The 26,278-nt window shown below is 52.3% G+C and overlaps 1 protein-coding gene across 1 annotated transcript in view; it reads right to left on the bottom strand.

Annotated features, from left to right (window-relative positions):
* ROBO4 (roundabout guidance receptor 4) overlaps positions 1-24,541 on the bottom strand; it is a 74,957-nt gene extending 50,416 nt beyond the window's left edge. The window contains exons 1-5 of the mRNA XM_054005835.1: positions 24,251-24,541; positions 9,700-10,023; positions 4,334-4,491; positions 3,679-3,799; positions 105-243 (exon numbers count right to left, since the gene is read on the bottom strand). Coding sequence (XP_053861810.1) covers positions 105-243; positions 3,679-3,799; positions 4,334-4,491; positions 9,700-10,023; positions 24,251-24,314 — 806 coding nt within the window. The 5' untranslated portion in view covers positions 24,315-24,541. The remainder of the gene's footprint in view (positions 1-104; positions 244-3,678; positions 3,800-4,333; positions 4,492-9,699; positions 10,024-24,250) is intronic.
* Positions 24,542-26,278: the final 1,737 nt, after the last annotated feature.

The following is a 26,278-nucleotide window of genomic DNA, read 5'->3' as shown; positions in this document are numbered from 1 at the left end:
ATGGGAATTACTCAGAGCTTGGAGTGCTGGGTATTCGAATACCCGCCCTGCTAGCTGGGGGGTCAGCGCCAAAGCTCAGAAGCCTCCGAATATACGTCACATACCTGCCCCAGGGCAGCTCTCCGTGCTCCTTGTGCCACCATACTTTGGGCAGTGGGTCCCCCTCAACACCACACCCCAGCTGGACGGTGCTGCCAAATTTGGCCACAATATCACTGGGTCTGCGAGTGAACGTTGGCTTTTCTGGGGAGGGAGAAGCAGAGATCTCAGTGACACGTCCCCGCTCTGCTGGGAGATGGAGCTCTGGGCTGTGAGAATTAGAGTCAGTGACACATGTTACAGGATCCAAGCCCCACAACCTCCTGTGCCCCCAGGAGGTCTCCACCCCCTACCACAGTGGTCCTCAAACTTTTGAGGGTCATGCCCTCCCTTACCCCTGACTGTGCCCCCTCCCTGCCCTGAGCTGGGGCCGGGAGTGGCTGGGGGCGGGGGAGGGATGTGGACAGGGGTAAAGGGGCCGAGGCTGGAGCTGCAACTAGGGCTGGGTGGGGCTGGGAGTGGGGCCGGGAATGGGGTTGCAGCCAGGGGCTGAGGCAGAGGATGGGGCAGGGCTGGGAGCAGAGCAGCAGCTGGGCCATGCAGGGGGCAGGCAGCCGGGCCCCTGGCCAAGTTCTGAGCCGTGCCAAGGCGGGGGATGGGACCAGGTGCAGGGCCGGGAGCCAAGGCTATGGCTGGGGATGGGGCCAGATCAGAGATGGGGGGGGGGGGCACTCCCTCTCCGCCCCCTGTGGGGACTGGCCCAGACCCGCCATGCCCCCCCCCATGTTCCTCCATGCCACCCTAGGTGGGAGTACCTCTGCCCTACCAGCATGTGCAGCCCTCAGGAAATAAGGACAGTCAGAAAGGGGAAGGACGTGGCTCTCAACAGCCATTGCCTGCACTGGGGGTGTTGCGATAACTGGATCTATAAATGTATCCTTACTGTGAGCACAACTGTGAAAAGCAGTGAAAGTTCCTAGATGCTACAGTAACCTGTAACAACAAATGTTGGAGGGAAAAGCTGCCAAAGGGAGACCGAGACTGAATGTGTCAAACGAAAAGGCCCCTGATATAATGCTAGCACCCACTGTCCACAGAACCCACATCTCTAACATGACAACCCCAACCTCAGCCACACTGCTTTCCACACTGAATGTGCCAAATCTATGTACCCCTGTCAGCCTACCTCTGACCACTACCTCACAGGCCCCTCTCAGAGCCAGGATTCCTGAGCTCCACTATTCTATTGCTGTCTAACAAATAGTTGTGTGACCCATTGAGATAGTGTGTGTCAAGCCCCCGTCTAGCAGCAGGTCCACAGGGCACATGGCAATTGCTGCTGTAGTTCCCAGGTTGGGGTCAGTCCCTGCTGGTGACCCACTGGGGTGTGTGTGTTACTACTGTACGTGATAAGCTTTGGCTTTCTCGTTTAGTTCACTGAGGGAGGAAACATCCTTTAAAATGGGGTTCATAGTTTAAAACACAGCATGTCAATTATGGTGTGCCAGAATTTCAATCATTTCTCTCCTATTTGATTGCCCGTTGCCAGGGCAGAAGGAGTGTGCGTGTGGGCACTGGGAGAGGCTGGCTTGACTCAAGCCCTGTCCACACTGCTGTTTGTAAGCTTGGAGGAAGGGATAGCTCAATGGTTTGAGCATTGGCCTGCTAAAACCAGGGTTGTGAGTTCAATCCTTGAGGGGGCCATTTAGGGATCTGGGGTAAAAATCTGTCCGGGGATTGGTCCTGCTTTGAGCAGGGGGTTGGACTAGATGACTTCCTGAGGTCCCTTCCCACCCTGGTATTCTATGATTCTAAATGGTTTCCCATGTGGCTGAACTGGGAGGAAGTGACGCAGCAATTCCGAGAGGTTGGAGTTCAAAGGGAGCCATCTCCTGGACATCTGCAGCTAAGGCTGGGACGTGTCTCCAGGAAAAGCAATGTGGGAGAGAAGCCAGTCCAGTGAGTCTCTAAACCATGCACTGGCTTGTGGTTCGACATGGTTGTCACAAGAGTCCTGCAGCTTGAGTCAGGCCCAGGGACTGGTTTTGGAAGCCTCTGATATTCTCCAGGAGTCGGGGTGTAGGCTCCAAACCAGGAGCCATGGAGTGAAGCTGCAAATGGAGCAGGCTCCCGGGGAGAGACCCGTGTGTTCAGAGGGGCCAGGCTGCCCCCAAGAAGGGCTCCTGAAGGACGGAGACATTCCAGGTCAAGGAGGCTGGGCACCAAGGAGGGGCCTCAGGGCCGCCTGCTCTCCCAGCACATCCTGGCCATTATGGCAGAGATAGGGTGACCAGACAGCAAGTGTAAAAAATCAGGACAGGGGGTGGGGGGTAATAGGAGCCTATATAAGAAAAAGACCCAAAAATCGGGACTGTCCCTATAAAATCAGGACATCTGGTCACCCTAGGCAGAGATCACCTGGCTAGGAATCTCCTCCCCCAAGGGGAATGGCCCTTTCCATGCAGGGAGCCAGGGTAGCCAGGGATTCCCGGCAGCCGGCAGCACTCCTGAGCGCTTGGCTTCAGAAGCTCCAGGGAGCGTTGCCTGGGTCCCAGCCAGCCTGAACTGGTCCCCTCGCCCTGGGGAGCAGGATGCCTTGGGTACTGTCATCAAACCTGCTGCTGCCTTGCGAGGGGGAGCTGCTGTTATGGTCTAGGAGAACCAGCCCCTCTCATGCGTGCCAGCCTGCTATTAATGCCCCTCAGACAGTGACTGCACCGGGCATCCTGGGCACAGGCCATATGGGTTCTACCAGTGGTCTCATTGGTCACCTGGCTGGTTTTCTGGCACCCCTGGCACAAAGTGGGGATTTTTCCTAATGTTTTGTCTGAATACTGTGTGTGCCTCGGTTTCCCCTATGTGCTGCATGGTTAACTAGGTGGGAAGGAAAGGTTGTTTACTCTTTGCAGAGATCCAGGTGAGACTGACCCTGGCTGTCTGGGGCCTGGGCCCAGGGGAAGTCCCTGAAGACAGTGACCACTAGAATTCCCTGGACATTTGGCACCTAGCAACTAACGACTATGGATGGCCCAACCTCCTTAGGAAGCCAGTCAGGTGTGACCAGCTGGAGAACAAAGGGCTAAGGGGGAGGCCAGATGACTGTGTTTGCCTGGGAACAAGGGCAAAGGACTGAGGAGGGGCCAGGTGGGGTTGTTAAGGGTGGGCTGCTGGAAGTGTGTGACAGGGAGTCGCTTCTGGACTGGGACTACAGAGCCTCAGAGGGGCTCTGGACTCTGCACTGACCCAGCTGGACTTTGCTGTAACTTCCCATTCACTGTGTTAACTAAGGACGTCCTGCACTCTGTTCCTGCTGTCACACTGGCTGGGAGTCACTCGAGTCAGGAAGCTGGGGGTGCATTGCTTCCTTTGGGTGTGCAAGTCCTACTCAGGTGGACTGGCTGCTGTTTGCTCACGGCGTGAAGCCGGGGGGCTGAAGGCTCTGAGGTTCGGTCCCAGGAGGCAGGGAAGCCAAGGGGCTTACCCCAGTGAGAGAGTGACCCGAAGGGGGCTGACACACTGAAGGGGTCCTCTCAGGGAGTGTCCCAGAGCTGTGGGTCTGTGATGCCACGGCAGCTACTTGGCTATCAGCCGGGCGCCAGGCCCAGTGGGCAAGGCCCAAGGAGGGGACTGTCTCCTCACCCAGGACAGACACCAGGGCAGCTTTGCTCTCTCGTTGGCCTGCCTGGTTGGAAGCCACACACACATACATCCCCGCATCACTCCTCTGGGCGTGCACCATCAGGAGCTTCCCGCTGGAGACCTGCAAGGAGGGAGAGAGGGAGTCAGGGCCCCACGTGTTGCCCCAGCCAGAGCCAGCCCCAGTGCAGGAACTCAGCATCTGGGGGGAGCTTAGCTTGTGCCCCCACGTACTGGGCCAGCAGCAGGAATGGCAGCACCCCACCAAGTCCAGAACAACAGAGGGACGGCTGAAAGCGAGAGAGTGAGAGAGCGCGTATTTGGGCTACAGAGCGACAGACTTGACTACCCACATGGGGCTGAGGTAGCGCTGTCCCAGCCCTGGGAAGAGGGAGCCAAAGCGGCTCTGTTTGAACTCTGGGACAGGAAGCCGGTGGCCAAGGCAGCTCTGTCCCAGCCCGAGGGCCAGGGGCCAAAGCCGGTCTGTTCGAACCCTGGGACTAGGAGCTGGGGGCTGAGGCGGCTCCCCGCGTCTGCAGGCAGCAAACACCATGAGGCTTGGTGCTCTAGCATGCAACCAAGCCCCCTGCTCGGTCCTGGAGGTGGGAAAAGCCAGGGCAGGGTAGTGTGTGAGGAGGGGGGAGAGGACCGAGCTTACCTCGTAATGGCCAGCCTTCTGGCTTATGGGGACCCCGTCCTTCTTCCAGGAGATGGTGGGCTCGGGATGCCCCCTCGGGGGCGCACACTCTAACAGCACCTGCTCCCCCACCGTCACCAGCAGGTTGCTGGGCTGCAGCCGGAAATCTTCCCGCAGCGCTGCAAGGAGACCAAATATAAGCCAAACCACAGGGCAAGGCCTCCAGCCCTCCTGCTGCCCCGGCCCGAGAGGCAGAATCTGGCCCGGCGACTCCCCTGGCCTTGAGCCCCGTTTCTCTTTTGGCACATCCACCTGCTCCTGCCAGTGGGTAGGGCCTGTGGGGGGAGGGGCACACGGACTCTTCCTTGGACCCGGGCTGGTGGGTGCCCTCACCCCCCTGGGATGGCTTCTGCTCCTTGCTGGGATTTGCCCAGGGTTTTGTGAGCATCTGGCTGAAAATCCATGAGCAGCGAATGGAATGTGGCCCTGTCCGTCATGTCTATTCAGCCAGCTGCCCCACAGCCACGCTAGGCACCCTCCAGCCTCCTGCTCTTCCCTGAGCCCGGCTGTCACGGTCCTGTACCAGGTATGGACGGGCTACGGAGCTTCCTGCTGAGTGAGCCCCCCAACCGCGTTCAGCATCAGGCCCTCTGGTGCTCTGCCCCATGGCTCAGAGGAGCTGAAACAAGGTACGTTACACACAGTGCCACCAAGTGGCTGAACAGTATAGTACAGTTTAGCACGTCATTCCATCTCCCCCTCTAAGTTCTACATACCTACTGTTTACACTAAATAGACGATCATGCTGTCTTTGAACTTCAGTGCCAATCAGTCTGTTAAGTGTCTCTGAATCACACTGCTTTTCTAATTACACGACCCAAACCCGTAACTACGTGGTCATCTGGCTGTCCAGTAGTTACAACAGCTGGCTGTGGTCAGTCTAGAACCCTTGAGTCTTCCTTTTCTTGTTTTGCATCCGCCAGCTGTAGTGTTTGCTCTGTTGTTGATTGTTCTTTCTGAGGAACAAATTGTAGATGTCGATGGTTTCTGCTGACTCTCCACTGTTGGTCTTGGTCACATATGTTCTGGGCGATGAATTTGTTTTCTTTACAACAGCGCTTTGGCAGTGCAGACACTGTGCCGAACACCTGCAGGGAGGGGCCGGGGCAGCCACCCAGCACTGATATGCAATCAGATCTTCCACACAGGCTATGTTTTGCCTTTTCTTGGGTGAGGCCGGGTAGATCCGTGGCACCCTCCCATGAACAGAAGGAGTAAAAGACGAGCTTCCCCTTACTTCTCCTTTCCTATGGCTGGATTTTCATTCCGGGCTCAGAGTCTGGCAGTGCCCAGCTAAGCTGCAGGGGTTTCAGGTGCTCTGTTGCTCACCACAAATAAACAAGAGGAGTGCTGAGTCCCCATCTGAATTTGACTCTCCTTTTCCCACACAAGGTCCACGAGGCAGCCTGGTTTGATCCCATCTGGCAGCTCCTATGTTCCCAAGTGACCGGCTTAGACCATGAGTCCCACGGACCCTCTGGAAGCTGGGTTCAGATCCCCTCATCCACAGCAGGACCATGCAGCCTTAGCCAAGGGCGCCAGAACCTTTGTAGAAGTGGAGAGCCACCAGCACTGGAACCGGGGGGAGGGGGCCATGCACCCCACTTTTTAACATGGGCATAGTTTGGAGGGCAGAAGGGATGGCGTTGCCCCCCCAAACTACACCCATATGGTTATGGCCACTGGCTCCCCCCCTGTAGTAAGAGGAGGCCCTAAGATATAAACCTTGGTATCAGAGGCCCGGTATGAGGCCTAAAGCCTGAACTAAAGTAATGGTCAAGACTTTGCTAACATAAAGCAAAGTTAAGCTGTGAGCCAGAGGAAGGCCCTGCTCACAAAAGCTGGCAAGGAAAGGGCTGATGCTGCAAGAAGATACATACCTAAAAGGTACTAAACACTAGATGTCAGAACACTCCAATACTTGTACCTTCCACACATAACCAGGAACAAGCTGACCCATCCCAATGACAGGGCCAAAAGGGGAATATAATGGATAGAGTTGTTTTGTTCGAACCAACATGTACAAGGTGAGAGGCGGCACCTTACTACATGGAGGGGTTGTACCTTGCTGCGTAGAGGGGTTGCACCTCAATACGTCAGGAGTGATGTGTAACTTGTTTGTATCTGTGTATAAGAATGCATCCTTGAGTGAATATCTTTGTCCGGCCTAGGGGGCAGTGAAAAGTCCCGCCACTGACTGAGCTGATCCCATTGTCAAGGGAGCACATATGTACTGGCTAGCCGCACCTTAGCAGCACCGTGGACTTCGTTTGCCCGGGAGCTGGAGACTGTGTATCTCTAAAGACAATAAACCTGGCCGACGTGCCTTCGTACCTTACTAGAGTCTGTGGCCATTGGGGGTTCTCTCGGGGTCTGCTGTGTCAGCTCTCTGCGCAGAGCTGGGGCAGCACACAGAGGGAACACACGCACGCAGCTGATTGATATCAACATTGAACAGAGCAGAGCACCACACCGAAAGCATCTGACAACAGCCCCGAGTTCTGGCAGTGTTGGCTTAGCCACACCAGGCCCAGCTCCAGCAAGGGCTCTGAAAGCTCCTCTCATGCCTGTGCCTGCAGAGGAGGAGAAAGTGGATGGCGCCTCATCAGGCCAGCACGTCATACAACAAGCCAGGACTTTACCCAGGGCTTCATTAGTGTTGCTAATAAAAGCATCTCCCAAACCAGGTTTACCCATATGAATACAGCTCTACCTCGATATAACGCGACCCGATATAACACGAATTCGGATATAACGCGGTAAAGCAGTGCTCCGGTGGATCAAAGCAAGTTCAATATAACGCGGTTTTACCTATAACGCGGTAAGATTTTTTGGCTCCCGAGGACAGCGTTATATCGAGGTAGAGGTGTATTTATAACCCACCGACACCAGGACAGGGCCCTGGGCTGAGCTGTGGGAACCAGAGACTTAATGGAGCCTGATCGGTAACAAAGTGTTAATTGGAAAGGCTCTGGGTCTGCCCAGCAGAGAGGATTGCATTGCATCACTAATGAAATGTGGGTTCTTGTGCTGAGCAACCCTTGCAAGAGGAAATATTGTGGGAGGGGGCCCGAGGGGGGACCGGCTGCTACAGTCCAGAGCTGCAGCTGCCAAAAATGCAGACAGCCCCCTTACATGGGGGTTCAGACAGCAGACATGCAGTGAGGGAGCAGCGAGCATGTGCAGCTCATCTGGCCCAGAGCAGGGACTGTCCTCCAGGATTTCACCTGCCAAGTCAGTGACGATGAGAAAGTCCAGGTCACTTTACCCCATTGCAGGAAGCCTGGAGCCAGCTGAGCTTCAACACATGACAGACAATGACCAACGTGATGCTGGAATCGGGGCCGGGGGGCACAGGGTATGATAAATAAAGGGGGGGTAGCTCCCTTTGATGGACACCCAGCCAGCCAGTTAGCTGTAAAATCCCTGGTAGTAGCTGTTCTCTACTTGCTTTACCTGTAAAGGGTTAAAAAAAATCATAGGTAAAAGGGAGGGAGTGGGCACCTGACCTGACCAAAAGAGCCAATGGGAGGGCTAGAACTTTTTAAAATTGGGAAAAAACTTTCCCTTTGTCTGTCTGTTGTTGTTCTCCAGAGAGAGGAGACACAGAGCAGCGATGCTGTAAGAAGCTAAACCAGGTACGAAAAATCATCAAATCTATACCTAGGAATTACTTATCTGAAACCCCAGATATGTAAGTAAATCAGGGAATATCTAGGAAGATGCGATTAGGGTTATTTCTTTTATTTCTTACTGGCTTGTGGACTCCTCTGTGCTAACCCCCAACCGCTTTTGTTTTGCTTGCAACCATTAAGCTGGACCTCAAGAAAACCATTTTGATGTTTAATTATTATATTTGCTCTTTTTAAATCTATCAATAGCCTAAGTTCCAGGTGTATTTTCTTTCTTTTTGTTTTTAATAAAATTTACCTTTTTTGAGAACAGGATTGGGTTTTTGTGTCCTAGGAGGTTTGTGCATATGTTAAGTATTCCTTTGTTTCTTTCTCAGCTCTTCCCTGGAATGGGGGTGGGGATGAAAGGGCTTGAGGGTACCCCACAGCGAGAAATTCCCAAGTGCGCCTTCCTGGGTCCAAAGGGTTTTTTTTGCACTTGGGTAGTGGCAGTATCTACCCATCCAAGGTCCCAACAAGTCCTAAACTTGGGAGTTTAATACAAACCTGGAGTGGCCAGTATTAATTTTTAGAATCCTTGCGGGCCACCACCTTCTGCACTCAAAGTGCCAGAGTGGGGAATCAGCCATGACAGCCCCTGAACCAAAAAATTCATTAGTCACTCCGCTCTACTTCCTACTGATCTGCAAAGCGTCTCCCACTCAGCGGGCACTGAGTGAATAACCATCATCCCCATGGCCTGGAGGCCTTGGAAAGTTACCTTATAAATAGCAGGCGAGTTGCCTGGGGAGTTTCAGCACATTCTTCCCAGTCCAGTTGCAATGAGCGTCTCCCTGAGTTTTACTCAGGTTCCGGACAGAGAGACAACGTACCAGATGGCAGTGTCTGGGCCGGAGCTCCAGATACTGCAGGAAATTGGCTCATTTGCCTTCCCATCCAAGCACAAAGAGAAGTACCCTTCAGTCGATACATTCCTCTTCTCCAACCAAAGTCCAGTGCAAGGGCATACTTGGAAGGCTATGCTTTAGGGAGCTGGCATGCAGGAGGCTACCCCGGTGTCTCATAGTGGTGACATGGGGACCTCTCAACATATCTGTGTGACTCAGCCTGAGCAGGGGCTAAGAGGCTGCATTGGAGCTCTCAATTTCTCTCAATTTCCAGCTTTCCAGAACTCTCAATTTCCAGCTTTCGTTTCATTTCTTATGTGAAAACTCTTGATGGGCCCAACCCTACTTCAGTAGAAGTTGAGAGTGCTCAGCGCCATTCAGATTAGGTCCCCTGTGGCTATCCCTGAGTGGGACATGGGAAATTGCTGCTGGCATTATTTATCCTCTTTCACTGATGCATCATGGGTTAATATTGTTTGTTCCCCAGCTGATTTGTTAAACCAAAGAGCTGGGGGAAAGCTGTGTATTCATAGAATACCAGGGTTGGAAGGGACCTCAGGAGGTCATCTAGTCCAACCCCCTGCTCAAAGCAGGACCAATCCCCAACTAAATCCCCAAATTACCTCCTTAAGGATTGAACTCACAACCCTGGGTTTAGCAGGCCAATGCTCAAACCACTGAGCTATCCCTCCCCTCTGTTGTTAGCAGGCTCAGCAAAGCACTGAAAGCAAAGTCAAATCTCTTGGCTGCCCAGTAAGCACGGCCATTTCCAAGCACTCAATCCAGTGGGCAGCTCCTAACGCCTTACCGGCAATGTACAGGGACGCGTTCTTGCTGCTGGCTGTGCCCAGGTGGTTCGTGGCTACACAGGTGTACACCCCTTCGTCGGACTGGCCCTTCCGCTGGTTGAGGCGGAGGAAGAAGAGCGACCCATCGGGCAGAAGGGTGCGCTGGGAATAAACGTTGTCTTTGCTTGTTTCCACATACTCCCCATTGCGGTACCACTCAATAGTGGGTGCCGGGCTCCCTGCCACGCGGCAGTTCAGGGTGGCAGGCTGGTCCCAACGCACCACCAAGTCTGTTGGGTGATCAATGATGTAGGGCGGGAACTCCTCAGAATGGGACTTTGACCCTAGGGATAAAATGGCAGAACATGACATCATCCAACTTCTCTTTTGCTGCATCCTCCCCCATCACGCTGCCACCCCACGTCACATCACAGCCTCACTATCACCAGTGGGAAGCCCTGGCCAGTCATTCTCTTACTCCCTTTCTAAAGCCGCTCTTTGAGGTGTTTCCAGGGGCTAGACTGAGTGGCTCAGCTGGGTTTAGATTCTGAGATCCCAGCAACCAAACGTCTCCCGACCCTTCTCCAGCTCAGCTCCAGCATTTCTATGGAAGATGGCTGCTGCCTGAGCTAATCTCTGGTGACAAACTGTCATTTCCAGGTGGGCCCCTGAAGGAGACCAATTCCCACCATCTTACCCCTTCAGTCCTGCAGAAGCAGGATATTAATTATTAACAGTATTATTGTTTGCATTGCCATAAACCTAGGCGTAGGCGCTTTCTTCTTTCTGGGTGGGTGTTCCACCCCTGCTCTGCTCCAAGGCCCCGCCTCCATTCTGGCCCTTCCTCCAAGGCCCCACCCTTGCTCCACCTCTTCCTGCCCCACCCGTTGCCGAACAGCTGATAGGTGGGCCCACCAAAGAGCTGAAGGGCAGGGGGCTGGTGGGTACTGAGCACCCACTATATTTTTTTCTCTGGGTGTTCCAGCCCCAGAGCAACCATGGAGTTGGCACCTATGGACCTAGGAGCCCCAGCCATGGGGGTGAGCCCCATCATGCTAGGGGCTGTAGAAACAGAACAAAAAGACAGTCCCTGCCCCAAAGAACTTCCAAGCTAAGTAAAGCACAGGAAACCCCATCTGATGCTGGGCGTCGCCAGGCAGGCTCCACTCCCATTCGCTGGACACTGGCCCAAGGGGCAGAGTTACAGCGCAACTGTCATTGATCACTTCTCTTTGGCCCAAAGGGATAGAAACACCACAGACCGGGTCATGACAGGACTCTGCACTTCTCCTTGTTGAACCTCATCAGATTTCTTTTGGCCCAATCCTCCAATTTGTCTAGGTCCCTCTGGACCCTATCCCTACCCTCCATTGTCTCTACCTCTCCCCACAGCTTAGTGTCATCTGCGAACTTGCTGAGGGTGCAATCCATCCCATCATCCAGATCATAATAAAGATGTTGAACAAAAACTGGACACAGTAATCTAAGACAATTGGAGAGTTGGCGCTCTGGCTGGGGCAACAAGCCCAAGAAGCAGCCTGAGCTCTTGGTCCTGTGAGCCCACCATGCTGCACAGAGGCCTCAGCCACAGATCCAAGGGAAGGAGATGCCAGGCCAGTCAGCCTCACCTCAGTCCCTGGAAAAATCATGGAGCAGGTCCTCAAGGAATCCATTTTAAAGCACTTTGAGAAGAGGAAAGTGATCAGGAACAGTCAGCATGGATTCACCAAGGGCAAGTCATGCCTGACTAACCTAATTGCCTTCTATGATGAGATAACTGGCTCTGTGGATGAGGGGAAAGCAGTGGATGTGTTATTCCTTGACTTTAGCAAAGCTTTTGATACAGTCTCCCACGGTATTCTTGCCAGCAAGTTAAAGAAGTATGGGCTGGATGAATGGACTATAAGGTGGACAGAAAGCTGGCTAGATGGTCGGGCTCAACAGGTAGTGATCAATGGCTCCATGTCTAGTTGGCAGCCGGTATCAAGCGGAGGGCCCCAAGGGTCGGTCCTGGGACCGGTTTTGTTCAATATCTTCATTAATGATCTGGAGGATGATGTGGACTGCACCTTCAGCAAGTTTGCAGATGACGCTAAACTGGGAGGAATGGTAGATACGCTGGAAGGTAGGGATAGGATACAGAGGGGCCTAGACAAATTAGAGGATTGGGCCCAAAAAAATCTGATGAGGTTCAACAAGGACAAGTGCACAGTCCTGCACTTACGACGAAGAATCCCATTCACTGCTACAGACTAGAAACCGAGCGGCTAGGCAGCAGTTCTACAGAAAAGGACCTAGGGGTTACAGTGGACGAGAAGCTGGATATGAGTCAGCAGTGTGCCCTTGTTGCCAAGAAAGCTAACAGCATTTTGGGCTGTATAAGGAGGAGCATTACTAGCAGATCGAGGGACGTGATCATTCCCCTCTATTTGGCATTGGTGAGGCCTCATCTGGAGTACTGTGTCCAGTTTTGGGCCCCACACTACAAAAAGGATGTGGAAAAATTGGAAAGAGTCCAGCAGAGGGCAACAAAAATGATTAGGGGGCCGGAGCATATGGCTTATGAGGAGCGGTTGAGGGAACTGGGATTGTTTAGTCTACAGAAGAGAAGAGTGAGGGGGGATTCAGGGTACAAAATATATCGGAAGGACAGAACAGGTTGTGCTGGTGGGGGAGTGGCACTATATGTGAAAGAAAGCATAGAATCAAATGAAGTAAAAATCTTAATTGAACTAAATTGTACTATAGAATCTCTATGGATAGTAATTAAATGCTTGAAAAATAAGAATATAGCAGTAGGACTATAGTACAGACCACCTGACCAGGGAGGTTAGAGAGGCTATTAAAATAAAAAAGCAAATAATAATAATGGGGGATTTCAACTATCCCCATATTGACTGGGTACATATCACCTCAGGAAGGGATGCTGAGATAAAGTTTCTTGACACCTGAAATGACTGCTTCTTGGAGCAGCTAGTCCTGGAACCCACAAGGGAAGAGGCAATTCTTGATTTAGTCCTAAGTGGAGCACAGGGTCAGGTCCCAGAGGTAAATATAGCTGGACCGCTTGGTAATAGTGACCAGAATATAATTACATTTAACAACCCTGTGGCGGGGAAAACTCCACAGTAGCCCAACACTGTAGCATTTAATTTCAGAAAGGGGAACTACACAAAAATGAGGAGGTTAGTGAAACAGAAATTAAAAGGTACAGCGCCAAAAGTGAATCACTGCAAGCTGCATGGAAACTTTTTAAAGACACCATAATAGAGGCTCAACTTAAATGTATACCCCAAATGAAAAAACATAGTAAGAGAGCCAAAAATGTGCCACCGTGGCTAAACAACAAAGTAAAAGAAGCAGTGAGAGGCAAAAAGGCATCCTTTAAAAAGTGGAAGATAAATCCTAAGGACGTAAATAGAAAAGAGCATAAACTCTGGCAAATGAAGTGTAATCATATAATTAGAAAGACCAAAAAGGAATTTGAAAAACAGCTAGCCAGAGACTCCAAAAGAAATAACAAAAAATCTTTTAAATACATCAGAAGCAGGAAGACTGCTAAACAACCAGTGAGGCCACTGGACGATCGAGATGCTAAAGGAGCACTCAAAGATGATAAGGGGATTGAGGAGAAACTAAATGAATTCTTTGCATCAGTTTTCACTGTTGAGGATGTGAAGGAAATTCCCAAACCTGAGCCATTCTTTTTGGATGATAGATCTGAGGAACTGTCCCAAATTGAGGTATCATTAGAGGCGGTTTTACAGTAGTAAGTCTCCAGGACCGGATGGTATTCACCCAAGAGTTCTGAAGGAACTCAAATGTGAAATTGCAGGACTACTAACTGTCATCTGTAACCTATCATTTAAATCAGCTTCTGTACCAAATGACTAGAGGATAGTTAATGTGACGCCAATTTTTAAAAAGGGCTCCAGAGGTGATCCCAGCAATTACAGGCCAGTAAGCCTCACTTCAGTACCGGGCAAATTTGTTGAAACTATCGTAAAGAACAAAATTGTCAGACACATAGATAAACATAATTTATTGGGAAATAGTCAACATGGGTTTTGTAAAGGGAAATCATGCCTTACCAATCTACTAGAATTCTTTGAGGGGGTCAACAAGCATGCGGATAAAGGAGATCCAGTGGATATAGTGTACTTGGATTTTCAGAAAGCCATTGACAAGGTCCCTCACCAAAGGGTCTTAAGCAAAATAAGCTATCATTGGATAAGAGGGAAGGTTCTCTCCTGGATTGGTAACTGGTTAAAAGATAGGAAACAAAGGGTAGGAATAAATGGTCAGTTTTCAGACTGGAGAGAGGTAAATAGTGGTGTCCCCCAGGGGACAGTCTTATTTAACATATTCCTATTTAACATATTCCTAAACGATCTGGAAAAAGGGGTAAACAGTGAGGTGGCAAAATTTGCAGATGATACAAAACTACTCAAGATAGTTAAGTTCCAGGCAGACTGCGAAGAGCTACAAAAGGATCTCACAAAACTGGGCGACTCAAGAAAAAGATCTTGGAATCATTGTGGAGAGTTCTCTGAAATCATCCACTCAATGTGCTGCGGCAGTCAAAAAAGCGAACAGAATGTTGGGAATCATCAAGAAAGGGATAGATAATAAGATAGAAAATATCATATTGCCTCTATATAAATCCATGGTACGCCCACACCTTGAATACTGCATGCAGCTGTGGTCGCCTCATCTCAAAAATATATATATTTAAATTGGAAAAGGTTCAGAAAAGGGCAACAAAAATGATTAGGGGTATAGAACGGCTTCCGTACGAGGAGAGATTAATAGACTGGGACTTTTCAGCTTGGAAAAGAGGCGACTAAGGGGGGATATGATAGAGGTCTATAAAATCATGAGTGGTATAGAGAAAGTAAATAAGGAAGTGTTATTCACTCCTCATAATACAAGAACAAGGGGCCACCAAATGAAATTAATAGGTAGCAGGTTTAAAACAAACACAAGAAAGTATTTTTTCACGCAACACACTGTCAACCTCTGGAACTGCTTGCCAGAGGGTGTTGTGAAGGCCAATACCTTAACGGGGTTCAAAAGGGAGCTAGATAGGTCCATCAATGGCTATTAGCCAGGCTAGGCAGGAATGGTTTCCCTAGCCTCTGTTTGCCAGATGCTGGGATTGGGTGACAGGGGATGGATCACTTGATGATGACCTGTCTGTTCATTCCCTTTGGGGCACCTGCCATTGGCCACTGTCAGAGGACAGGATACTGGGCTTGATGGACCTTTGGTCTGACCCAGTATGGCCGTTCTTATGATTTGATAGCTGCTTTCAACTACCTGAAGGGGGGTTTCAAAGAGGATGGATCTAGACTGTTCTCAGTGGTAGCATATGACAGAACAAGGAGTAATGGTCTCAAGTTGCAGTGGGGGAGGTTTCGTTGGATATTAGGAAAAACTTTTTCACTAGGAGGGTGGTGAAGCACTGGAATGGGTTACCTAGGGAGGTGGTGGAATCTCCTTCCTTAGAGGTTTTCAAGGTCAGGCTTGATGAAGCCCTGGCTGGTATGAGTTAGTTGGGGATTGGTCCTACTTTGAGCAGGGGGTTGGACTAGATGACCTCCTGAGGTCCCTTCCAACCCTGATATTCTATGATTCTATGATTCTGTGCCTGAACGGTGGCTGGGGCCGCTGGGGCTGTGTGTGGCCGACCAAGGTGACTGCTGCTGATACAGCTGAGAACGGTGTTGGAGCGAGTCCTGGGTGGGAATTAAAACCCAGCATTAGCATGGGGAGTCCCCACCTGACAGTGCTGTCTGTGGCCATCTCTAACACCTCCCCAGCTTCCCTCTGGCTGGTTTCCCTTTGCACGGACGAGCCAGGCAGCAAAGCCTCTGTCTCCGCTCTCATTAGCACTAGGTCCACTGGCCACTGGCACAGAAAAAAGAGCGATGCACAAGAGGGCCGGCTCTCCCCATGCTACAGCCATGCAAGTCATACACACCAGTTCCTGGGCTGCCGGCGGCTTGCTGGCCCCCCTGGAGCAATGCTGAGTCACACCAGCTGGGAGACCAGCCGCCCCAGTGCTGTTCAGACACCACCCCGCGGGCAGTGAGGCCAGGCCCCAGCCTCGCTGTAACCCTGCCCTGGCTGGGCTGACACCAGGGGGTGAGTCCAGTGTATGTATTGGGGGATGGCAGTAGGACATGGTGATGCTGGACAGTGGGTCACCTCCCCTGGGGCTGCAGCTCCCACCTTGGGGAAAGCCAGCACCGCTGCTGCCTTCCTACTGCTCTATAGTCTCTGCCCCCTCTCACGCAGATCCAGGTGCGGCTTTGTTGTAGCGTAGTCCCTACATCGCAGAGAGGGGCTGGCCTGGGAGGGGGCTGAGGCTGGGGGGGAACTGCTGTCCTTTGTCCATTGCTGCTGGCCTCCTCTCTGCTTCTGGGCAACAGGCATCTCCTCTCCCCCTCTGCTGGCTGGGCAGCTGGAGGGCAGCCCCACGTCCCAAGGCATGGGCTCCCCGGTGAGTAGCAGTATGCGATGTGAGTGCAGTGAATGAGGGTGTTTAACCAGCAGGTGGCGCTGTTCGCATCCATGGTCACAGCCCCACCCTTAAAGGTGAGCAGGTTTTTGCTCGTTCCTTTAATGAGGTTTTGATTTTCGGCAGAATGGGGAGGTTGAAAAGCGTTCACAGTGGGTGGGAACAAATCCACGTGCACTGCCCCTGCCCAGTGCTAGTGGCCTGGGGGCAGCATGGTCTAGTGAACAGGGCCCAGCACAGGGGCCAGCAATGGGCTCCATTCCTGCCGCTGACACCTACTGCCCTTAACAACCCTTTGCTAAGTACAGGCAGCCCTGGAGGCGCTGCATGTCAATGCCCTTCCCCGGGGACGGTCAGGAAACTAGCACTCAGAAAGGCTAACAGAGTGACTCCTGCCCAGGAGTAGCACTTAGCGCCCCAAGCCAATGGTTGAGCTCCTGGAGCACCAGTCCCTTCCTCCGCTCAGCACCCCATGGCCTCTGAGCCCCTCTCCTCCAGCCGACAGTGTCTGGTTCGCATGCAGTGGACGCGGCTTGCAGTGGGCTCCCTGGCCCGTGTGGCTGTCCTGGGGCCTGGGCTGGTGTCGGGGAGCCACGTGGTACTGCCGGGACAACACTGCGCTGTGCCTAGGACAGTCAGTGGCCCCACTGCCGTCATGCGCTACATATGCCCCAAAAGCTATTGCAGAAGGAGAACAGACAGAGGCTTCGCGGCGAGCTGGGCCGGAGGGGCAGCCCAAGGCATGGGACTTGTGTAGTTCACTGGACAGGCCCACGCCCTCCCCGCCTGGCTGGCCTGGAGCTGCCATCCTCTCTCTGCTGGGCCCCAGCTCCGTGGAAGCAAAACTGCTCCGAAAATGGCAAGTCAAGTGTCAGAGAGTGGCCAGGACGGGGTTTGTGACCAGCGAGTCCTGGTTTCCAAATGGGAGCTGCACTCCTCAGCAGCTGTGCGGAGTCCCTGGCTGAGGGTGCTCTCCCCTGGGGGCTGGTGTCCGGCCCCCCCCTCGCCTCCAGCTTTTCTCTCCTTCCCTCTTTGTCAGGGAACTTTTCCATGTGAATGTGTCTGCAGAAAGTGACCCGCCCTGGGAGCAGGGCTGCACAATTGCAGCATTGTCCTGCCTGGAGAACAGCCCTGACAGGCAGTGAATGGCGCACAGCCCCACAGAACCAGAGCACGGGGGGAGGCTCCAGAAGACAAACCAGGGGCCATTGATCCCTGGGTGAGATCCCTCCCCAGGAGCACAGGCCCCTCCTGACACAACGCAAGGACGCGTCCCGGACCCACCCCCTGGCATCAGCCCAGCCAGGGCAGGGTTACAGCGAGGCTAGGGGCCTGGCCTCACTGCCCGTGGGGTCGTGTCTGAACAGCACTGGGGCGGCTGTTGTCAGCAGGTCACCAGAGAGCTCGATTCATGATGTACATGTACCCCTCACCAAAACCCATGCGGGGTAGCACAAACAATTACAACCCATCTCGGGACCAACATGGCTACAGCTAGTCTGACCTCCTGTACAGCACAGGCCAGACACCTGCCCCAAATAATCCCTAGGGCAGAGCTTTGAGAAAAACAGCCCATCTTGATTTCAACATTGTCACTTGTCAGTGAGGGAGAATCCACCACGATCCTTGGTAAATTGTTCCAAAGGTTAATGACTCTCACCGTTAAAAACTCACGCCTCATTTCCAATCCGAATTTGTCTGCCTTTAGCTGCCAGCCATTGGATCACATTAGACCTTTCTCTGCTAGACTGAAGAGCCCGTTAGTAAATGTTTGTTCCCCATGTAGGTACCTATAGACTGTGATCAAGTCACCCCTTAACCTTCTTTGTTAAGCTAAATAGACTGAGCTCTTTGAGTCTCTCACTATAAGGCAGGTTTTCTAACCCTTTAATCATTCTGGTGGCTCCTCTCTGACCCCTCTCCAATTTATCACCATCCTTCTTGAATTGTGAGCACAGAACTGAACTGGACACAGGACTCTAAGCAGCAGTAGCACCAGGGCCAAATTCAGAGGTCAAATAACTTCTTCTAATCCTACTTGAGATTCCTGTTTATGCATCCCAGGATCGCATTAGCTCTTTGGCCACAGTGTTGCACTGGGAGCTCATGTTTAGCTGATTCATAGAATACCAGGGTTGGAAGGGACCTCAGGAGGTCATCTAGTCCAACCCCCCGCTCAAAGCAGGACCAATCCCCAGACAGATTTATGCCCCAAATGGCCCCCTCAAGGATTGAACTCATAACCCTGGGTTTAGCAGGCCAATGCTCAAACCACTGAGCTATCCCTCCCCCTTATCCACCATGACCCCCAAATATTTTTCAGAGTCACTGCTTCCCAGGACAGAGTCATCCTGTAAGTATGGCCTACTGTCTTGATTCCTAAATGCACACATTTACCTTTAGTTGTATTACAATGTATATTATTTGCTTGCACCTACTTACCAAGTGATCAGACCACACTGAATCAGTGACCTGTCCTTTTCATTATTTATCACTCCCCCAATTTCTGTGCCATCTGAAACCTTTATCAGTGATGATTTTATGTTTTCTTCCAGGTCATTGATCAAAATGTTAAATAGTGTTGGGCCAAGAACCGAACCCTGCGGGACCCCACTAGAAACATACCCAATTGATGATGATTCCCTGTTTACAGTTACATTTTGAGACTTATCAGATAGCCAACTTTTAATCCATTTAATATGTGCCATGTTAATTGTAAATTGTTTTAGTTTTCTAATCAAAATGTTGTGCGGTGCCAAGTGAAATGCATTACAGAAGTCTAAGTATATCGCATGACCACTGTTACCTTTATCACTTGCAGTCTCATCAAAAAAGATATTGTTAATTTGACAGGATCTATTTTCTGTAAGCCTATATTGATTGTTCTTAACTCTGCTGGCCATAGATTTTTCCTTGTGTCCCTTTGCTTCCCTTATCAATTTACTACAGTTCCTAACTTCTGATTTATATTAATTACTATCAACTTCCAACTATCCACTGACAGATCCCATTATCCAGAAAGCCCCTCATTGGGATGTGTCATTCCATATCCTACCCTTTGGCATGCACAAGGCACCGAGGCTGCTGTAGTAGTCAGTGAACCAGGGGACGGGTCTCCCCAATCACAACAGCACAGAGCAGCAGAGGTCAGATGGTGCGCAGCAGTGAGCCCAGGGCTGGAAGCCAGCACTTGCTGACTCTAGCCCAACCCCTGGGCTGCTGACTGCCTTTTCTAATAATACTGCACATCCACTACACTTTGCAGGCCACTTAGCCAGACTGCCCAACCCCTGCAAGGTCTGGAGAGTTGTTAACACCCTGCCTGGTCAGCAGACGGGTTAGGTGACGTGCCCAGTTTTCCAGGCTCAGAACCAGGCATTCATGCCAGGCCCAGTGCAGTAGTACCACCCTCCCAGCCAAGTCACTCTGGGCCTGATTCTCAGCCACGCCAAGGCCCCATGCTGACAGGAAAAGGGGTCTTAGTGTAGGAGCAGGTCACATTTCCTGATGCTGCCGGAGTGCTGCGATGGAGCCCCAATCCACTTTTCCTGTGGTGGTGGAGAAGGCCCCTCCATTGAGCCGCATTGGCATCCTCTGACTGTCCCTCCCCTCCCCCACATTTCTGGGTGTGGGGCCTTGGACTGTGATGTGCTGGGCCATTGCCTCCCTGCACCAGGGCCCTGAGGGTGGGGCCAGGTCAGGGGAATCATGGGATTTGTTCTTCACCTCGGAATCTGAACGTATATATAAACACAGGCAGGTCCTTACTGGTGAAGGGGATGTGAGGTTGTGTCTGCAGCTGCTGGAGATGCACACAAGGGCCATAATATTAGAACAGAACATAAGAACGGCCATACTGGGACAGACCAATGGTCCATCGAGCCCAGTGTCCTGTCTTCTAACAATGGCCAGTGCCAGGTGCTTTACAGCGAATAAACAGAACAGGGCAATTTATCGAGTGATCCATCCCCTGTCATACAGTCCCAGCGTATGGCAGTCAGAGGTTTAGGGTCACCCAGAGCATAGGGTTGCATCCCTGCCCATCTTGATTAATAGCCATTGATGGACCTATCCTCCATCAACGTATCTCATTCCTTTTTTAACTCAGTTATTCTTTGGGCTTTTGCAATGTCCCCTGGCAACGAGTTCCACAGGTTAACTATGCATTGTGTGAAGAAATACTTCCTTATGTTTGTTTTAAACTTGCTGTCTATTAATTTCATTATGGGTCCTGATTCTTGTGTTATGTGACGGGGTAAATAGCACTTCCTTATTCACTTTCTCCACACCAGTCATGATTTTATAGACTGCTATCATATCCCCCTGATAAAACCTCTTTTCCAAGCTGAACATTCCCAGCCTTTTTAATCTCTCCTCATAGGGAAGCTGTTCCATACCCCTAATCATTTCTGTTGCCCTTCTCTGCATCTTTTGCAATTCTAATATATATATTTTGAGATGGGGCGACCACATCTTCACACAGTATTCAAAAGTACCATGGATTTATATAGTGGCATTATGAAATTTTCTGGATTATTGTCTATCCGTTTCCTAATGGTTCCTAACGTTGTTCGCTTTTTTGATTCCCACTGCACATTGAGTGGATGTTTTCAGAGAACTATCCACAACAACTCCAAGATCTCGTTCTTGAGTGGTAATAGCTATTTTAGACCATCATTGTATATGTATAGTTGGGATTATGTTTTCCAATGTGCATTACTTTGCATTTATCAACACTGAATGTCATCTGCCATTTTGTTGCCCAGTCACCCGGTTTTGTGAGCTCCCTTTGTAGCTCTTTGCAGTCTGCCTGGGACTTAACTATCTTGAGTAGTTTTGTATCGTCTGCAAACTTTGCCACCTCACTCTTTACCTGTTTTCCCAGATCACTTATGACTATGCTGAACAGCACAGGTCCTAGTACAGACTCCTGGGGGACACCACTATTTATCTTTCTTCATTGTGAAAACTGACCATTTATTCCTACCCTTTGTTTCCAGTCTTTTAACCAGTTACCAGTCCATGAGAGGACCTGCCCTCTTATCCCATGACAGCTGAGTTTTCTTAAGAGCCTCAGGTGAGGGATCTTATCAAAGGCTTTCTGAAAGTCCAGCTACACGCAGCAGTCACTAAAAGCCCACAGTGCCAAAGAGCAGGACAGGGATGTGCCCCTGTGACTGCACATCCCTGCAGTGCCTGGGCTCCGTGAGGACCCAACGAGGGCCATGCAGCCTGCAGACCCTGGGGTGAGATTGAGCCCTGGGTGTGATGCGGTGGAGGTGACACTGGAGCTGGCTGCAGCTGGGCTCCAAGGTGCACAAACCAGAGCAGTAGCTCTCCCGCACGGTGTAGAGCGCCGTGTGCTCTCAGCCAGCGCTGGCAGCCATCAGCCCTCAGCCTGACCCCACTGCCTGGCCTGCAGCTTGCCACAGGGACCACCCTCCCCACCGGAACTGTGGCAGTTTCTGTGGAGGCCTGATGGGGGAGTGGGGGGCTTTCGTACCCACTTGGACAGCAAGAATCTGGCACCGGGATCCATTCTGCTCCAGGGACACTGTTGAGGCTTTTTACCTAGTGTCAGGTAGAGCTGCAAAATCCCAGAGGCCTCAGCCCAGGTGAGAAGGGTGCTGGGTGATGCCAAGAGAGCAGGGAACTGCTGGGGGATCAAAGAAACTGAAGCGTGCCCCACAGTTAGAGGAGAAGAAGGCTGGGCCAGTGCTTTGGGCACTAGCCTGCCACAGAGACAACCGGAGTCAAGTCCCTGCTCCCCCCAGGCTTCCTGTGTGACTCTAGGCCCTCCTCTTCCTCAGCCCAAACAAACAGAAACTTCTGTCCCAAGCAGAGCTCTGCTCTGGCCCTGTAAAGGGAGAAATGCCAGAGCCTCCATGGAGTCCACTAGGGACTTTGCTAGTGATTTTCCCCTGGAAGGCGTTCAGGTACTCCAGTGATGGGTGGCAGGACAAAACCCTAACACAGAGAGCAAGCTAGTTCACCAGGGTAATGGGGGTTCACATCACTGCCCTAGATCGTGGGGGTTGTGTGGATAAATCCAGCCAAATCTATCCAGCACTCCAATCCCATGACAATGGGGCCATGTCAGTACCAGAGACATGGGATCTGATCCTGCCACTAACATGTGAGCGTTCCTTCCTTACAGGGCTAGGGTTGTTGCCACCTTTCCAATTGCTGGTAACTGGCCCCCGAAGCCCCCTCCACACTTCTTCCCCCCAAAGCCCCGCCCTTGTACCACCTCTTCCCCCAAAGCCATGCCCCTTCTCTGCCTCTTCTTCCAAGGCCCCGCCCCCGTGGCTCACTCCTATCCCTCTCCCCTCATTGCTTGGCTCCCTCTGCTCTGGGGCTTGGACAGGCACTGCTGCAGCCTGACAAAGAGCCTGCCTGCAGGTAGGTGGTGGCCCTGGCTGAGCAGGGACTGGCACAGGTTAATGACCTGGCGCCTGCCCCCGCCCTGTGGTAACCAGACTTTTGGTGTCCGGTCAGTACATCTGACTGGACACTGCCAGGTCCCCTTTTCAATTGGCCTTTCAGGTCGAAACCTGGCAACCCTAAATGGCACCTGGACACAGAAGCCAAAACCCGGAGTGTCCGGGTAAAACTCAGACGGGTGACAACACTACAAGGCCTAGTGTCCCAGGGACTGTCTTAAGAGTAGGGAGCTTGGCATGAACGAGGGTGGCGGGAACAGAACCAGGAGCATCAGACAAATGGCTGACATGGCAGAAGGTGAAATGTTACATTTGTTATTGCATTCTGCTGCAGAACATGAGCAAGCTGCTATAAGCACCAGGGCTGGTCTGGGTGTGTTCACCGCACGGCGTGGGATTCAGTAGAGTCTGGCCACACCAGCAATGGGTGACGAGGAGGCTGCAAGAATGAAAAATTTGGGAAGCACTTGCCTGAGACGAGGTGCCGGCACCACAAGGGCAGAGTTAAGGGTATTGGACTCAGCATTTCCATGTTGTTGTAGGTTTGTGTGTGTGCGTGTCTGTGTAACATTAACTCTGAATTTCCTCCTTTTCAGCTGTTTATGTTATTTTAAAACACACCAATGCTGCATTCTGCTTTCTTTCCCGTCTCGCTCCCGATTCCTGTTTACAGCCCTAACTGCAGGAAATGAAGGCGCTTTTGTCTGGGAATTACTCTCCGTTCTGTACAGTAGCTGCAGGGTCCGACCCCTGGAGCGAATGCTCAACGACACCAGCCAGGACAGCGGTGGGAGTTTGGCCGTTGGGAACATTTCGAGCCCGTGTGAAAGAGGATAATTTGCAGTGACTCAAAGCTGCATTGTCCCTATTCAGAGTTCCAGAACCGCTCTGTCTAAGTGTTTCCAATGCTTCCTTCACCCGCCTGGGAAGGGACAAAAAGCGGCTTTGCCACCTCTGTGAGCAGAGACTGAGCCGGCTGGTGGGTCTGTGCCGACCCCAGGCAGACACGGTTGCATCCCAGCTCAGCGCTCAGAGCACTGCGCTGCCAGCATTGGCACCTGAGCTGAACACAGAGCCATGCAGATCGAGAAAAGCAGCCTCTGACCTCGAGGCACTCGCAGTTTGAGATGCACAAAAGAAATGGAAAGAGGCAAGACAACAGCTCCGTCCCAAGGAATCAGCGTTTCCCTGGTTGGTCTGCTCTGGTGTTCGGAGCTGCTCAGCAACCGGCTGATGGGCCGGACCCAGGAGCTGTGCTACATGGGAAAGAACCTCCAATAAAACAGGGTTCAAGACAACCCCAGCCTGGCAGACTGTCCTCCCCCGGCCACACCCGGTGGCCACTGCACATTGCCTGGCTCTCTTGTGCCGATCTCAGGGGAAAGGCAATTCCAATCCGTAGGAAATAGCTTGCCACGGGCAGTGCGAGCACTCGCTCCTCTAAGGACACCAGCAGGAGTTCTAAGGCAGGGGGTTCCCATCTTACCCGCAGACAGTGCAGAGAAGGAAAGTAACGGACTGTCCCTGCCTGCCCCGGGTCAGCCCTGCTGGCTATAACCCGCCACAAGGACAGTGCCAGGGGCCTGGCCCTGGGAACGAACTCACCTTCCAGCTGCAGCAAGGCTGCACCCAGCAGGAGCCTCTGCAGTGCAATCCGCGGTGCTGCCATGCTCTCCCAGTCGCTGGGACGGTTGGTGCAGATGGACTCGAGGCGAAGGGTGAACCTGTTCACTCGCCCCTTAACTGCTGTGCTGCACCTGGGCCTGAGGTTCTGCAGCTCCCGCCGGTTTGTCCCCCACACACCTCAGAAGGCTCCTCTCCCTGCTGGGTGCAGGCTGGCGCCTGTTTGCTGAGTGGAGGGGAGTGTGTGTGAACTCCAGCTTTGTTGCCTGCAACTTCAGTTTGAAAATAGGGCTGTTTAATGAGCCCTCATCAGAGCGCAGGCAGGAGGGGGGGAGCACAAACCTTCCTGTTTCCTGCTGCATGGCAGGAGAGCTGGGATCCGCCCCTGCCAAGCCAGCGCCGCAGACAAACAAGCCCCTTGCCGTAGGAATTCTCTTTTTTTATAGATGACTAGCTGCCCGCCCGCAGCCCCCAGCCCCAGGCCCGGTTGTATTTACAGCCCATGTCCCTGTCTAAACGAGCGGGCGCAAAATGAGAGTAGGTTTCTTCTCTGCTCCACCCTTCCCCGGATCCCTGGTCTGCCAGACTAAACAAGCAGGAGCATTTGCTGCACTCCACACAGACAGACAGACATTTACCAGGGTGCCAGTCCCAGACTGGGACTGCTTTTAATTCTACCGTTGAGCTTTACGCATAGGCAGTTTTGTAGCATCCCATCCCCTGATACAGGGTGTAGCGTTGCCCAGCAGTTACATCACAGACTCACGCCTTAGGAGGTGTAGGCTGTAGTCTCGGCTCTGTCACACGTGTGCTGCTCCAGGCTGGTAGCACTGACCTACCACACTGGGAGGGCTTCTTCATTAATGCTGGTGGAGTGCTTTGAGATCCTCGGATGGAAAGTGCTACACAAGGCAGTGCCGAAGTGCAAATCAGTGCTAGAAGGAGGCAAAGGGCTGGGTGGGCCACAAGACTGGTGCTGTGCCAATGTTGGTGCATGCCTCATTGTGGCTAGCCCTGGGCTGCCCCAGGTCCCAGTCCCATGGCATGTCCAGGCACCATTCCCTATCCAGAGAGCCAAGGCCCTCCTGCTGCAGAGACTGGGCTCAGAGCACACACAGAGCTTGGAGCGCTGCTGCTCTCGGGGAGGCGATCAGCAGCGCGGGGCCGATAACTGACTGGCAGTTTTGACACATCAGACACATGCCTCCCGTTGGGTCGAACCAAACCTGAATTTTTTTTTTAAATGTCGACAAATTGGAAACACCCTTGTTTTGTTTTGGGCATTTTTAACAAAAGCAAAGGAACTAAGGGCTAGAGTCACAGACCTGGAGGAGGGCAAGGAGGTGGTGGGTCCTGTGCCCCCTGACACCCTTGAGTCCAGTGCTTAGAGCACTCACCACGCTGGTATCCCCAGTCTAGACAGGGACTTGAGCCCAGCTCTGCCCCCTGCTGGGTGAGTAGCCCAACCCCCGGGCCGCAGTGCGGGCCTCTCACCTTCGCTTGTTGACGCTGTTCCACATGGCATCAAATCCTTGCCCAGGCCTTGGGCCGGAGCGAGACACTGAGAATGACTCTGTATCCCAGTGGGTGGGGCACTGAGCTGGGGATGAGGGGGACAAGCCTGGGCTCCAGTTCCTGCTCCCCTGAATACTGAATTATTATACAAAGTGAAGCAGCTTCAGCAGGAGAGCCTGAGAGTGACCACCCGCCAGTAGTCCATAGCTGGGGGGGTCTGAACATGGGTGCGCTATCCACTGGCTAAGGGTCACGGAAGGGAATGGGACCGGAATCCCCTTGGGAATCCAGTCCAAAGCCCCAAGACACTTCACTTGGGAATGACTGAAACCCCACACATCCCAAAACCAGGAGTCCAGCCCCCAAAGCATGAGACTGGCTTCCAATCAGGAGATTCTGAAAAATAACACACTGCGGGGTGGGGGTGGGGCTTTGCTTTCTGGGGTCCAAGCACGGAGGTTGCACTTGGACCACATTTTTCCACATCTCTCCACT

Source organism: Malaclemys terrapin, chromosome 15 (genome assembly GCF_027887155.1).
Source record: "Malaclemys terrapin pileata isolate rMalTer1 chromosome 15, rMalTer1.hap1, whole genome shotgun sequence".
In the NCBI taxonomy this organism is placed as follows: domain Eukaryota; kingdom Metazoa; phylum Chordata; order Testudines; family Emydidae; genus Malaclemys; species Malaclemys terrapin.
Note: the sequence above shows the minus strand (reverse complement) of the source record. Positions and strands in the feature narration are given on the sequence as shown.